Raw genomic sequence first — 15,897 nt, forward strand, 5'->3', positions numbered from 1 at the left:
TGTGTTTAATGCTTCAAGGTTCCATTGAGAAAAAGAAAGTGAAAAGAGGCACACAGACAAATAAAGCGTTATTGAGGAGAGCTATCATGCCAAACTGAATAACCTCCAAAGAAAGTAAAAACAAAATTGTAAACACCCCCCCAAAAGAATACAATGTGAAACATAATTTTCAAAGACATGTTGTATTTATCAACATATAAGAAATAATAGAGGTCAATTCGCTTGTTAAATAGTAAGATCACACATGCTAACTTTTTTCAGTGCTTCAGTCTCTAAGTGAAGAGCTTTTGAGCACATTCTGAATCTGATATTCTGAGAACTGCTTTGTCTGTAGTTTACTACTGGAAAAGTATAATGCAAGAGGAAGCAACCAAATCATTTATAATAGAAATACAATTAACTCTTAATTACATGCACAAATAATGGAGATGAGAAGACAACTGAAAATATGTATTTGTATTTGACTTTGAAATGCATCCAAATATAGACACATTAGATATGGAAATCTGCTTTAACCCCCAATTAAATTCAAGTTGATAAGTCAAGTTTGATAAAAACTAAAGAGCTATTGCTAATATCCCTACATCCTAAATTTCACTAAAATAAGCTAGAATAAGCAATGTGACTTGTCTTGGCTCGTATCTTCCCAGGACAAAAAACTGTGCAGTTAAATCAAAGATCAAGTTTGGGCTTTGTATTTATTTCATATGCAGCTAGTAAGCAAATTAATGTAGAAAAAATTGCTTTCAAAGGGCTTCACTGATGCACATACCAATAACTATCAATATATTCTGTATCTTATATAGTTAGAATTGCCTGTCCAGAGGAAGTATCTACTTTGTTTGTCCCAACAAAGTCAAATATGCTAAAGCAGTGTAGTGCGGTGAGGTGGTATGCCTAATGATTAGTGCATGAACTGTATGGTTAAGACTGCCTAAACTCAAATTATAATTCCACCATTTTCCAGTTGTATAATCTTGGGCAAGTAATTCTTCTCATTTTCCTCATGCATAAAATAGTAATGAAGTCAATATGTATCTCATGCAGTTGTTATGAGGATTAAATGGGATCAAATGTGGAAGGCACTGGCACACTGACTGGCATATAAGCCCTCAATAAATCTTGGCAACTAATGTGAAGGCCAGTAGATTTTTTTTTTTTTTTTTTTTTTTTGAGATGGAGTCTCGCTCTGTCGCCCAGGCTGGAGTGCAGTGGCGCAATCTCGGCTCACTGCAAGCTCCGCCTCCCAGGTTCACGCCATTCTCCTGCCTCAGCCTCTCCGAGTAGCTGGGACTACAGGCGCCCGCCACCACGCTCGGCTAATTTTTTGTATTTTTAGTAGAGACAGGGTTTCACTGTGGTCTCAATCTCCTGACCTCGTGATCCGCCCGCCTCAGCCTCCCAAAGTGCTGGGATTACAAGCGTGAGCCACCGCGCCCGGCCAAGGCCAGTAGATTTTATCAAACACTATGGTAGTATTTTTCTGGAAGGGAAGAAATTACATTCTAATACATGATTTACATAATATCATTTTTTTCTCTTTTTTTATTATTTATTTATTTTATTGTTTTTATTATTATACTTTAGGTTTTAGGGTACATGTGCACAATGTGCAGGTTTGTTACATATGTATCCATGTGCCATGTTGTTTTGCTGCACCCATTAACTCGTCATTTAGCATTAGGTATATCTCCTAATGCTGTCCCTCCCCCTTCTCACCACCCCACAACAGTCCCCGGAGTGTGATGTTCCCCTTCCTGTGTCCATGAGTTCTCATTGTTCAATTCCCACCTATGAGTGAGAACATGCGGTGTTTGGTTTTTTGTCATAATATCATTTAAATATATAATTGGAACAATTTCTATTTCACACTGCTTAGTGTCTACGTACCCTAGTTACCTCTCTTCTAAAATGGAGATATGTATACCTCATAGGACTGTTGTAAGAACTGAATGTGATAGTAGAGTCAAAAATCAGAAAACATAGTCTGGGATACAGTAAGCATCTAACATTATCATTACTATAATTGCCAGGCCAAAATTACTTTAAAATAACATTTTGCTGGGGAAATCACTCAGATTTCAAAATTTGTGTCCAGTCCTATTTTCAAATTCATTTCACCTCTTGTTTCATTATTATGTCTATTTCAAATGTCTATTTCATTTGTCCAAAGAAATATAAAATCAATACAAATAAAAACCTTGATATAGGAGTAACAGATGAAACAGAATGCTTAATTTAAAAATGAAGGAAAAATCAAAAACAATATAGTTGGCTTTTCAATTAGAAGCTAGATTATACTTGTTTTGTATGACTCCAAGTGTTGAAATTTTTAGTAAAGACATATCATCAGCTCACTTAGAGAAATTGTCAAGTCAATTGTTAATAGCTCCTGCCAAGAGGGAAGGGGCTCACAGCTCTATCCCTGACAAAGCTCATTCCCTGCTGCTTAGTAGTGATGCTAGGCAGATAAATCAAGTGTCAGATGAATGGTGAGATTACAGACTTTAGGACCTTTTTTGAAACTGTATATTTGTTTTGAAATCTCTGTTATAAAAGTTACATAACTTGAGAAAAAATGAAGTTAATGTCTTCATTTTAAAGATAAGACAATGACCTAGAGGTAACTTGATTCAAGGTCATTCATCTATTCAACAGCAGAACTGTGGTAAGAGTCTCAGTCTTTCCAAATGATTAAGTATATAATATATAATCCTTCCCTTGTATAATTTAACAATATTAACACACTGCAATGGAAGATAAATTAAAACTGCAAAAACAAATCTTACAGAAACATGAATGTGTAAAATGAGAAATATTTCACTGCTGTAGGTGCTTGAAATTATAATGTTTATTACTCTAAAATTGTGTACCCCAGAAATACCACACTTCACTATGTAATATATACCATGTTCAGGCTTCTGATTTCTTTAAATACAAATTACTTGACTATACTGCATCTATTAAAAATTTTTTTAAAATTTTAAAATCCAAACATTTATAACATAAAAAATATTTATGAATAATACAAAGACACTTAAAGGTCTGATGTTATAATACAGATTTTAAGCCAAAGAATGTGATAAAATAAATACTAAATGTGTTAGACAGGTTAGTCATTCCACGTGTCTAACAAAATCAGCAAATCAACTTAATTATAGAAAAAATATGCCAAGTAAACATTTTTTAATTTAAATTTCATCAGAATACCACCTTAATAAGAAAAATACAGTGGCAGCTGAGCTACACTCATTATCTAAATATGAATATTTTGAAAATTAAACCTCTCTTCCCCGATTTTTACTAATAGAAAAGCATTTTTGAAAAGAACTTTTAAAAATTATAGCACAAAATTTACTTAATTTTCTAATTCCTTCCTTAGCATCTAATCTCTTCGTGACATACAATGAAGCATCATTTTAAGTCTAAAGACATTTATCTTAAGTCACTGATCACTGCTTTTTATGAAACCTGGTCTAAGGCAAAAAGGAAACATTCTTAGTGGCAAGGATGGCCAAGTAACTTTTATGAACAAGAATACAAAGCATTTAATTTTAAATCTTACACCGTTCTGTGTGTAAGGCCTCTGTTACCCTAAATTGTTCAGTAAATGTCCAAGACAGACTTGGAATAATGGTATTTAGAGAAAGAAGTAAATAACAGCAGGGTGCAGGGGGGATTAAAGAAGGAAGACAACACATGCCCTGCTCTGGATATTAGTGAGGACAACGGTGCACTTTCCACAAGAACTGGAGTTCAAGTTCTGGCCATTTTATCAGGCGAGGAAACGAGCCAGAAGGTTGGGGGAAGTGAGACATAGTAGAGCTGCAGAACCCAATTATACACTAGCAATAAAAATGAGGAGAGGCAAGGCAGACAGAGAGGGATCCAAGGGAGAGATAATCAGAAGTGAGGAACAGAGAAAGAAGGCAAGAGAAAACAGCAAAGAAGCTAAGGTGAACAGAGTAACATGGCAGAAAATAGAGGCTAGACACTGAGAAAGGTCTCAAGGAAGCCATAGGAATGGGAAAGGAAGAGAATGGATCAAGAAATGTTTTAATAGAAAACTGTTCCCAAAATATTCTGATATTTTCAGCTTTCAAATTATATCCATGGCTAAAGTTTTTTAAATGTTTTGAACAGAATCATTAAAAATGTGTGAATAGAAGTAAATACATTGAGAAGTGTAAGATCATAGGTGATTTAAAATTACTTTTTATATTTTTGTATATAAATTTTTATAATTAACAAAAGCTTTTAAAAGAAAAATATTAATTTTTCTACTTACAGTCCTTTAACTTTTTAAAAAAGACTTTAAAGGAATATGATAGATTTACAGAAAAATCAGGTAATATATAGATTCAAATACACTCCCTCCCACCTACACACATACAAACACACACCCCTTCCTTTAAATTTAAATGTTAAAGTCTTCATTTTCCCACCATGGGCTGTTTGACAGCTCAGAGCTAGAGAAAGATGAAGGAGGAGATAGAATAGAGGAAGGGACAAACAAGATTTGGGAGAGTGTGCACTTTATTGATTCTTATGCAGTACAATGATGTTAAACAAGATGCTGAGTTAGATAAATGGGTATCAACAATGAACTTTGAGAATGTGAAGGGAAGGCAAATTTTCAGATGAGGATTGAACTAGCCTGAACTCTGCCTCTAGCATTAACTGTGGTAAGGGAAAGTATTCAAACAATAGCTGCATAACAACATGGTGGGGATACTGCTGATGAAGTTCAAAAGTTAGGTAAATTTTTGAATAGCTCAATATCTCAAATTCCTCCTACCAATCCTAATTCACCAAGAAATTAAATTGTGATTTCAAATGATAAAGGGCTACTACTATGCCTAATGGTAATCCCTAGTCATAATTTAGAAAACTGAGGAGACTCTGATATCAATACCTATGATAGATTAGTCACCTTAAATCTATCAACATTAGCTTTTATTGATAAAATATTATCTATTTTAGGTGTCATAATAATTCTCCATTGTGGCAATATGAATAAAATACGTTAAAAAGTTCTAGTCCTGGCCAGGCATGGTGGCTCACGCCTGTAATCCCAGCACTTTGGGAGGCTGAGGCAGGTAGATCACCTGAGGTCGGGAGTTTGAGGTCAGCCAGATCAACACGGTGAAACCCCATCTCTACTACAAATATAAAATTAGCTGGGCACGGTGGTGCATGCCTGTAATCCCAGCTACTCAGGAGGCTGAGGCACGAGAATCACTTGAACCCGGGAGGCGGAGGTTGCAGTGAGCCGAGATCACGCCATTGCACTCCAGCCTGGACAACAAGAGCAAAACTCCGTCTCAAAAAAAAAAAAAAGTTCTAGTCTACTATCGTTGGGGTAAGATACTATCAATGAAGTAAATAGGTACTAAGATTAAATGTACTGAGTTGGCTGAAATCATTTGAAGATTTCTTTTTTCAATATATAGTGATAAGTCAAAATTCCAGAAGAACACCAACAGAAATTGGTAAACTCAAGAAACAACTTTACTTCCTATGTAGTTCCTTATTAATCGCCATGACTGTCCTGTGGGAAGATTATCTTGAGTTCTTTTTGAATGGCTATAAAAACCCGATATATCCAAACAGTTCTTAAAGGTCTACTTTTCAAATCTGCTTTATCTTTTTCTTTTTCTTTTCAAATCTGCTTTATAATTGGCAACAACCAAATAGAGCTTTTAATAAAGTGTTAAAAGGCTGCTGGGTTCTGTCCCAGGCTAAAGCAACATATGATATGAAATACCTGTAAATGAACTGGAAAATGGTATCCAGTTCCCTTTCTCCTATAAGTGGAACTGTCAGGTCTGTATTAGCATTCAAAAACTTTAGGATAAGAATATCCTAAAGTAAAAATATATTTGATGCTAGTTACTGATGAGGAATAATTGTGGAGGATGATCTTCTTTACAAAATTCCCTTTCTCCTATAAGTGAAATTGTCAGGTCTGTATGAGCATTCAAAAACTTTAGGATAAGAATATCCTAAAGTGAAAATTTTTTTGATGATAGTTACTGATAAAGAGTAATTATGCAGGATGATCTTCTTTACAAAATACATGGATGGCCCTAAATGGTTTTAATCCCAGTTGAAGTTTACATGCAAATATCCATGCATGCATATACTCAGACACTGAAAAAGAATAAAAGAATCAAAATGAACTTTGCATGACTGGGAAAACTATGTGATTAAGGAAGACCTCTTTATTCCTTATTTAAAATAAATCTTTAAAAGTTAGCATTCTGACAAAGATATAAATCTCTTGGGATTCTCAGTGGACTAAACCTCACAGCACCTTGAAATAGAATTACAAGTTATGAATTCAGAGTATAGACCCAAAGCTGACCTTCTATATACAGGTAGAAATATATCCCCTGACTAGAGAACAACTAGAAGATCAGTCTCCAATTTCAAAGGTGATGAGAGTAGAGTAAAAAAAAAATCTACAGAATCAAGGTGAGGTTTTATCCCATACTCTAGCTGAGATGTCCGTGATGATGCTTGATACTTACATTATGCAGGGATTATCATTTTGTAGGTGATTATAGGAGCTTCTCATTTGAAACACAGAAAATAGAAAATTATTTGACTTTTTTTTTCACTTCTCCCAATTTAGTAGATAACGAATATAATTTAAAATCCACCAAAAAAACATTTATTGTCTACATTTAATGGACGCCTGAGAGTATTAAGAATTAATTCTCCCAGGAAACCCAGGTTGAGAAAACCTGATCTTATTTCCATCTACTTCTAGGGATATAGGATTAAATGAAATGCCCTTGACTCTCAAAAAAATTGGGAAATAGTTCAGCAAAAAGTTCATAGAGGAAACTGAGTTAACTACAGAATAATGACCCATCATATCCTCAGAGCAAATTATTTTTTGAGAAGCAGCACAGCCTCATGCTTAAAAGTATAGATTCTGGAGAAGTAGTTCCTGGACTAAAATCCCAGCTCTGTCAGTATCAGCCTGAGACCTTGAGAAAATTACTTAATCTCCACGTGCCTCAGTTTTCTCATTTATAAATGTAAATAAAAACAGTAACCACCTCATAGAGTTTAAGGATTAAATAAGTGTATAAAATAATTAAAATAATGCTTGGCATATGGTTGTGGTAAGTGCTTACTTACCTTCACTATGAGTTCAACTCAACCACTCTTACTATCACTACAATTTGTTCTAGTTTACTACTACTGCTATTACTATAAAGCTGAAGATAGTGATTACTGGCAGTTGACTTGTGTTCCCTCAGGCTCAGTAAAGTTTCTGAAGTTTCTTTGAACGGCCTCTGGCTAGAATGGAAAAAGAGTAACAACAACAACTGGAAATAACACTCCTTCTATCCTAGCAACAACAAAAAAAGATAAACTACAAAATTGTAACTTTTCAAGCCATCAGACAGCTGATGTCAGAGGGCAACCAAGTGGCCTGAAATACAAGAAAGATAGGCCCCATAAAAGAAGGATGGGATCCAAGCTCTGGATCACCTGTGGCAGAGCATGAGAGGAAGAGCTGCTCAACACTACACGAGTTAAGAATTCAGTTATAAATTTTAAAGGTTTGCTAAAGGTGAAATGTTGGCTAATATCAGAGTACAGAAGCCTTGGGAGCCACAGCCCCAGGGACGGTTACCTTCATTCACAAACTTTTTTCCAGGAACCTTGTGGTAGGCTGAATAACAATACGAGAGTCCATGTTCTAATGCCCTGAACCTGTGAATATGTTACCTTGCATGGTAAAAGGGATTTTGCAAATATGATTAAGAATTTTGAGATGAGGGGCCTGATATAATCACAGGAAAGAGTTCTTATAAGAGAGAAGTAGGAGGAGTCAGCATCAGAGACATAAATAGACATGGCTATAGCTGCAAGAGGTTGGGGTCATGAACCAAGGAGTGCAGAACAACTCTAGTGCTAGAAAAGGCAAGAAAATGGGTTCTACCCCCAAACACTCTAAAAGAAACTAGCCTTGCTGAACACTTTGACCAGCTGAAACTGGTTTTGGACTTCTGTCTTCCAAAATTATGAAAAAATTTTGTGTTGTTTTAAGCTACCAGATTTGTAGTAATTTGTTCTAACAGCCATAGAAAACTAACAGACACCTCCACCAGGTACTCAAGAAAAAGATTCAGACAAGTTGGGCCATTAGAAAGACCATTCACTGGTTGGCGGTGTAGACCTGGAGAAGGGGAGCAGCTACCACAGTGGGAAAGACCCAAAGTCTACCCAGACCCTTCTCCTTTAAGGAATAAAAGCCATAATGTCATTAAAAGAAAGGCTGTAAACCCTGCTGCCACACAGGAAACAGAGCAATCTCACTGTGAAGAGAAAAAAATATAAGAGGAAAAAAAATCCTCTACTCCTACAGGAGTGACAGGAAACATTTCTGGGCCCAGTATACTACCCTTGTATCTTTTAAAGGTCTCCTACCCCCTGAGAGTCAGAAGGAAACTCCCTCACAAGATATGCCAAAGACACAAGCCAGAATAAGGCTGCCATAGGAAAAAGGGCCGAGAACAGTGAAAAAGGCCTACTCTCAAGAACCAAGCTTGTGGCTCTTTGGAGGCTGAAGGCTGAGTTTGAATGAGGAAAATTAAGAACTCCTTTGGCTAATACCACCAGACCAGCAAGCACTGAGTAACATGTGACAACAGTCTACTGCTAAGTAAGAGGAAAGACAGTGGAATGGGGCTTCTTCAGTTGCACAGGCATCCAGAGAAAGGTGAAATTTAACAGGGGAGTACAAATGACAAAAAGCACTCTGGCATTATAACCTCAACCAGAAACACAGGAAATAGTGAAGAAATCTGAAGCCTTGTGGTACACTGAGGTAAGCAGAGTAACAGGAAAATATAAGCCCAGCTCAACTCAGATTAAACTGACTCAACTCCCCCACACTAACAGCCTTGAAAAAGAACAGGTGTGCCCTTTTCAGGCGGAATTATTCTACTGTTCAACTCATGATGTCCAACATTCAATCAAAAGTTATGAGGCACATAAAATGAAAAAGAAAATCCACTGTCAAGAAACAAAGCAAACAGCAGAACAAACTCTGGGATGATGGAGATATTAGAGTTGCAATTAAACTAGAAATCATTAGTAGAAATATACATGGAAAATCCTCCGAATATTTGGAAATAAAATACACTTCTAAATAACCCATGAGTTAAAAAGAAAGTCCTAAGGGAAATTAGAAGTTTAGAATCTAAAGCCTGAAAGCTAGTTTTGCGTGGCAGGGCTGTATCACACTTTCTGACTATAGTGAAAACAGATCATTGTCTCAGGGAGACAATAGATAGAGTGCTATTTCAGAGCAATCTAGAACGTTGCCATGCCAATCTGATTCAAGGGTCACTATTGGGGGAAAAAAATACCCTTTAACTGGTCTGTTATTTTACAAAAAGAGCTTTTAATAATTCTGAGTTTGTCAGCACCTGGCTTCAACATTTTATAATACCATTTTGGCCAAGACAACTGTATCTTCTTCATAAAAGCTCTAAGAGTCAATGATCAGGTTCAGCTAGTAAAGAATGGAGCTCTTGGTCTCATGACATCTTCACATTAGGACAAAAAAAAGAGACTTCAAAAAGGCAATTCACTGGGTTTAGATGAGTGATATGTGGGCATATGCAAAAAAGGCATATGCCCTTAAACTCTTAAACTTAAACTCTGAGGTACCATTCCTAAATTGTTCACTACTGATTTGGAATCTTCAAGAGTGAGATCCAGGCCTGTTTTTGCTTATTTTTCTGTAATTCCTTCTACAGGTGATATTTTTGTATCTCTAGCCAAGCTGAGAACCACTATCTTAGGACTTGAGCTTAAAGGGCTTTATGCATAAAGCAGTGATTGTCATAGTACAGTCTCCAGACCAGTAATATCTGCATCACTTGGGAACCTGTTAGAAATACAAATTCTTGGTCACCACTTCAGAATTTTAAAACAGAAACCCTTTTAACAAGCCTTTCAGTGCTTCAAATGCACCCTAATGTTTAAGGACCACTGTCTTAAAATAGAGCAAATTCAGCTGGGATGAAGGTAACCACAAAGAAAAAGGAATAGAAACAAATACAAAACAGATAAAGGGGGTAAAAGACAAATTACAAATATTCCACAACTTTAAAGTGAATCAGCTGACATACAACTAAGCAGAGATAAGTATTATTTATATACAGAGGTATTTCAGTCAGCAACAACAAAGCTTAAAAACAGCAGAGTATTAAAATCTCATTTTGAGGCTCTGCTACATGGTAATTAAATTTCTCCGGAGTCAGCCTGTGACTCAACTAAACCAAGGACACCTACCTAATTCTTTCAGGTGTTCCATTCTTATAAAGCATGATTTCCTGCTGTACCTTCAATATCCACTGAAAGACACATTTACTTAAAGGTCGGAAAATTAGAATAGAATACTTAAGGGGTAAAGAATAAATATTTAACAGTTACCAAATTTATTTCCAGAGTTCTATTCCTCTTTATATTCATTTTTATTTTATTTTCGAGAAAGGGTCTCGCTCCGTCACCCAGGGTGGAGTGCAGTGGCATGATCTCAGCTCACTGCAACCTCTGCCTCCTGGGTTCAGGCGATTCTTCCACCTCAGCCTCCAGAGTAGCTGGAACTACAGGCATGCACCACCACACTCGGCTAATTCTTTTATTTTTAGTAGAGACGGGTTTCACCATTTTGCCCAGGCTGGTCTTGAACTCCTGGGCTCAACTGATCTGCCTACCTTGGCCTCCCAAAGTGCTGGGGTTACAGGCGTGAGCAACTGCAAGCAGCTCCTCTTTATATTTATAATCACATAACTTTAAATGCTTTCTGAAAATGCCTAATTCAGTAGACCTTTAAAAAGATATCCCTCTATTCACCTATTGTATTTTTCTCCAAAAAATAAATACAGCCAACTCATCTTTTTTCTGTTTCTACTCTCACCATTCTCTCCAATTATTCAGCTTAAAGTCATCCAGTTTGCTTTAAACACTTCCCTTTCTTCCTTGCCTTTCCATTCTTGATTATCTGCTACAACCCTAGTGTGATGTTATGTTTCCTAGATCTTTCTAATCCTTTGCATTTCTACTTCCATCAGTCTAGGTTCACAGCCCTCAAATTGGTCTTCCTCTAGCTGCCCATGTGTTCATCAGGTATGTCACCACAATATCAATCTTTTACAATCCTCTCCTTTGTATCATCCCTTGTCTTCAATAAATCCCCATTAGACCGCTTAACATCATTAGCTTGCACTCAAGGCCCCAATCTACCTGTTCTCTTAAATTTACATCACACATGACTCATATGGTCCCACTTTATGTCTTTATTCATGTCTGTTTATTCCCTTGAAGGATTGCTACCTCCTAACTCAATCTCCTAAAACCTACTCATACTTCAAGATTCAATTCACCTGTCACCTTGGTTTATATGAAGACTTCTTCATCCTTTTAGGAATGATCCCATGATCCTATGAATTCTTCTGTCTCTTATAAACCCTCTACATAAAAATTCAATGTATAAATAAGTGAATGTCTTTCAGTATCTTTAATATGAAATAGATTCAAAAGTAAATCTGGCGAGAAGAAACAAACACAGGAATCTTATTTTTAAAGGGAAAAACTAGATTTCACAATTTCTTTACAGTTACAAGCTTCGGAAAAAGTCAAATCTTCAGTCAACGTGCTCAATGCTCTACATGAAACTCAACTTTAAAAAATGATCTACATTTACAGACCATGTCACAACAAAGTCCTTGATATAATCAGGCAATTTTGCAGTTCTTTAATAATTGACATAAATGAGTAACCTGAAAAGGAAAATATGGGTCTGGAAGATTTCAGTCACTTATAAGGAAAGTTATTGACTGATATAATTTCACTTGCTTGTGACTGAATCCCACTGATTTAGTCCTTTGTAGGCCTACCTTCCTTGTGTAGCTATCTTTGTCAATCTGAGTCACTGGGCAATTACAGGGAGTGCCTACCAGTTTCATTCAAAGCAGAACTTCTCCTCTTGCTACGATTCATAGAGAATATACTTAAAGAATTACTTTCATGTAGTTTGATCAATCACTTCTCACAGAGCTCAACTGGTTGCCTATTTATGAATTAAATCACACTTAAGGCTTCAAGGAGGCTTCATGCATAATCTTAAGTATAAAAAAATGACACACATACACACATAAAGAAGGCATGAACAGGCCAAGTACGGTGGCTCACGCCTGTAATCCCAGCAATTTGGGAGGCCAAGGCAGGCGGATCACCTGAGGTCAGAAGTTCGAGACCAGCCTGACCAACATGGAGAAACCCCGTCTTTACTAAAAATACAAAATTAGCCGGATGTGACGGCACATGTCTGTAATGCCAGTTTACTCGGGAGGCTGAGGCAGAAGAATCGCATGAATCCAGGAGGTGGAGTTTGTGGTGAGCCAAGATCACGCCAATGCACTCCAGCCTGGGTAACAAGAGTGAAACTCCATCTCAAAAAAAAAAAAAAAAAATGCATGAACAATTCTACACTAAAGTCACATCATAAAGTCACACTTTTAATAGTATATTCATGAGGCAATAATCAACCATTTTAACTTCCTCCTCTTCTACTCATAATACTTTGCTCAAACTTGCCTAAGTATTTTAAGAATATAGACATATGTTAAGTATCTCATTAAAAAATGTTTCCAGAGTTCTGAATTTCACTTGTTACACCTTTTTTGTCCTTTTTTTCCTTTTTGTGGAGAATGGAGTCTCACTTTGTTGCCCAGGCAGGTCTTGAACTCCTGGGCTCAAGCCATCCTCCCACCTCTGCCTCCCTAGGTGCTGGGATTACAGGTATGAGCCACCATGCCCAGCTGAATTTCACCTTTTAGAGAAACCATGGTGTGTTCAAATACAATCCAAGTTTTAAAAGATATACATATATAAAAGTCAATGAATTGTTTGTGCCTCAATGAACATATCCTTACACCTTATTTACTATACTGCATAACTGAAATTACATACACAAAAAGCTGATAACTTTAATGTTGTTTTGAGGAAGAGATTTGATGTTTATTTCATTTGAATATGAGTTGCCCTACTCAATGGTTGTTCCTAATAAAAGGTTTGTCTTAGGTTTTTATTTGCTGTGGTTAACTGATCAGGGCTATGGGTTTTTTTTATATCGAATTAATCTTTGTGTGTGTCTGTGGTCAAAATGAGGCTCTACTTAAATGTTACATTCATGAGATTAATGTACTTAAAATGTTGTTGAAGGATTTTATTTTACTCAGACTTCTACCTTTCTAAAATAATACCATGCCCATTTTTTGCTCCCGTCTAATCTCTAGCCACTTATATGCAACAATTTAGTAGCATATACTTATGACATAAAACAGGTTTCTTCATTCCTATGTAAATATCTTACAATCTATAGGAGATACATAATTTTTTAATATTGATTTGTTATAGTTTATCACTCCCCTCCTATACAATGTTTTCAGTTGTTTTTATTTGGGGAGTTATATGTTGACGGTGGGAATAATTTTCCTACTGTAACTATAGCTATAAATGTCTTTTTATATTAGCATTTCTTTCTTTGACTATTTCCTTATGATAAATTCCCAGGAGGAGGGTTATTATGATGAAAAAAAATTTCATGACTAACAAAACCAAAACAGTAAGAAAATGAAATTCTTCATTAAAATGAAAAAGCAGGATTATAAATGAAATAATTACATTTATAAAAGGCATTTAAAAATGGATGAAAACCAAAAATACTGTTATTTTCATTAGTTATTAATGCATAAAAATTTGACAATTTCTCATGTTGGGAAATAGGACAGTGTGTGTGTGTGTGTGTGTGTGTGTGTGTGTGTGAACAATACACATTACCTTCTGAAGTTAATACAGTCTGCCCTCCATATCTGCAGGTTCTGCATCAATGGATTCAACCAACCATGGATGGAAAATATTTGGGAAAAATAAACCCAATAACAAATAGCAATACAACAATAAAAAAATACGGTATAACAACTATTTACATAGCATTTACATTGTATTAGGTATTATAATAAGTATCTAGAGATAACTGAAAGCATACAGGAACATATGCATAGGTTATATGCAAACATGATGGCATTTTACATAAGGGACTTGAGCATCTTCAGATTTTGATATCCGAGGGCCGTCCTGGAATCAATGGAGGGATGACTGTAATAACGATAACTCTGCAAAGTTATAATTTATACTGAATGAAACAAAGTGGACTATTTTATAAATTAGAACTTGTAAAATTATGTTTTATAAATAATTGCCCTGGGTAACTTTTAATTGTTATGTTAGTTTCAAGTAATACACTTTAAAAATCTTTTTGCCCCCATTCGACTTCTTAAAATAATCATAATGTTCCTAAATTATTTCTTATTACATATTTCAAAATGTTTATCCAATGCCAGAAAAGAATGACAGAGTCTCATACATGTATCCATATGTATCACATATACACCACACACACAGATGAAGCATGGGCCAAATGAAAACACACAGAGATTATTAAGTGAGAAGACCACTGGGAGTCAAAATATAGTTGTGGTTATAATCCACAATATAATTAGCAATAGTCAGTAAAAGGAATAATTTCATGAGTAAAGATTCCTTAGAAGTCAATCATTGGAGCAAAGGCAAAGATTATGGCCCAATATCATAGTACCCATATCTAAAACAACAACAACAAAAAAAACAGGTCAAGAAAGAATAGTGCTGGCTGGGCGAAGTGGCTCATGCCTGTAATCCCAGCACTTTGGGAGGCCAAGGCAGGCGGATCACAAGGTCAGGAGTTGGAGACCAGCCTGGCCAATATGGTGATACCTCGTCTCTACTAAAAATATAAAAATTAGCTGAGCGTGGTGGTGTGCGCCTGTAGTTCCAGCTACTCGGGAGGCTGGGGCAGAAAAATCGCTTGAACCCAGGAGGCAGAGGTTGCAGTGAGCCAAGATCATGCCCATTGCACTCCAGCCTGGGCGACAGACCAAGACTCCATCTCTTAAAAAAAAAAAGAAAGAGAAGAAGGGCAGTGCTTTCTATTACCATAAAATCACTCCAGGAAGCTAAATTAGGAGTTCTCAGTTTGTTAACAAATTTCTTTCAGAATAGAATGAAAAGGGAACCCAGGGACTTTACAAAACAAAGTATACCCTTATTTATTTTATGCTACCCAAAACTGGATTAAGATGTAGTGAGATCTAATTTAACTGACTTGATATTGCCCCAAGTAAAAATTAGCAAAAACTAATAGTACATACATATTTTTAGATTAAAGATAACACAGAGATTTCAGTGAAATAGGTACTATCCATAGAAACCCAAGAGGACTGACTAAGGGTAATAAAACTCAAGTAAGAATTTAAAATGTATCATACACATAGGACAATAAAAGCCATGAAAACAATGAATTAAATTATTATACAAATTATTTTAAAATGAAGGATGACAAAAACTACCATTCCAATCTAACCAAAATTTCAACGTTTTGTATATAAAAATAACATAGCTAAGCCAAGATCCCATTAATATCTGATAATTAAAACTTTTAAAATATTAAATAAGTAGCACTAATTAAAATCCACAGATTGCTTTTTCAATTTGGTTATGTACTGGGGGCATACTATGTGATAAGCATTGGCTTGGGACCTGGAATATTAAAATTAATTTAATCATTAAAAAATGGTGCTTATACACTAAGAATCATAGACTGACCAAGACATATGGACTAAGTATAAGTGACTGAGAAGCCCTCATCCCAGAGAAAAAGACGAGGTTATTTCAGAGAGAAGGTATAACATGAAGTATAATAAAAGCAAGATGGCATAAAAGCAACAGGTTAGTTTTAGAAAGGAAAAATGACTTGCCATG

At 35.8% G+C, this 15,897-nt stretch overlaps 1 protein-coding gene across 10 annotated transcripts in view; it reads right to left on the minus strand.

The window, feature by feature from the left end:
- PHF14 (PHD finger protein 14) overlaps nt 1-15,897 on the minus strand; it is a 204,772-nt gene that overhangs the window by 69,401 nt on the left and 119,474 nt on the right. The window contains exon 17 of one of the 10 annotated variants that reach the window (XM_063637064.1): nt 1,560-14,196. The exons of 8 other annotated variants lie outside the window; for them this stretch is intronic. In XM_063637064.1, coding sequence (XP_063493134.1) covers nt 14,127-14,196 — 70 coding nt within the window. In that variant the 3' untranslated portion in view covers nt 1,560-14,126. Of the gene's footprint in view, nt 1-1,559; nt 14,214-15,897 lie in introns of those variants that run through there. One more of the 10 variants, XM_063637066.1, reaches the window with a different exon arrangement.

The sequence above is a fragment of the Symphalangus syndactylus genome, chromosome 3 (genome assembly GCF_028878055.3).
Source record: "Symphalangus syndactylus isolate Jambi chromosome 3, NHGRI_mSymSyn1-v2.1_pri, whole genome shotgun sequence".
Taxonomy (NCBI): Eukaryota; Metazoa; Chordata; class Mammalia; order Primates; family Hylobatidae; genus Symphalangus; species Symphalangus syndactylus.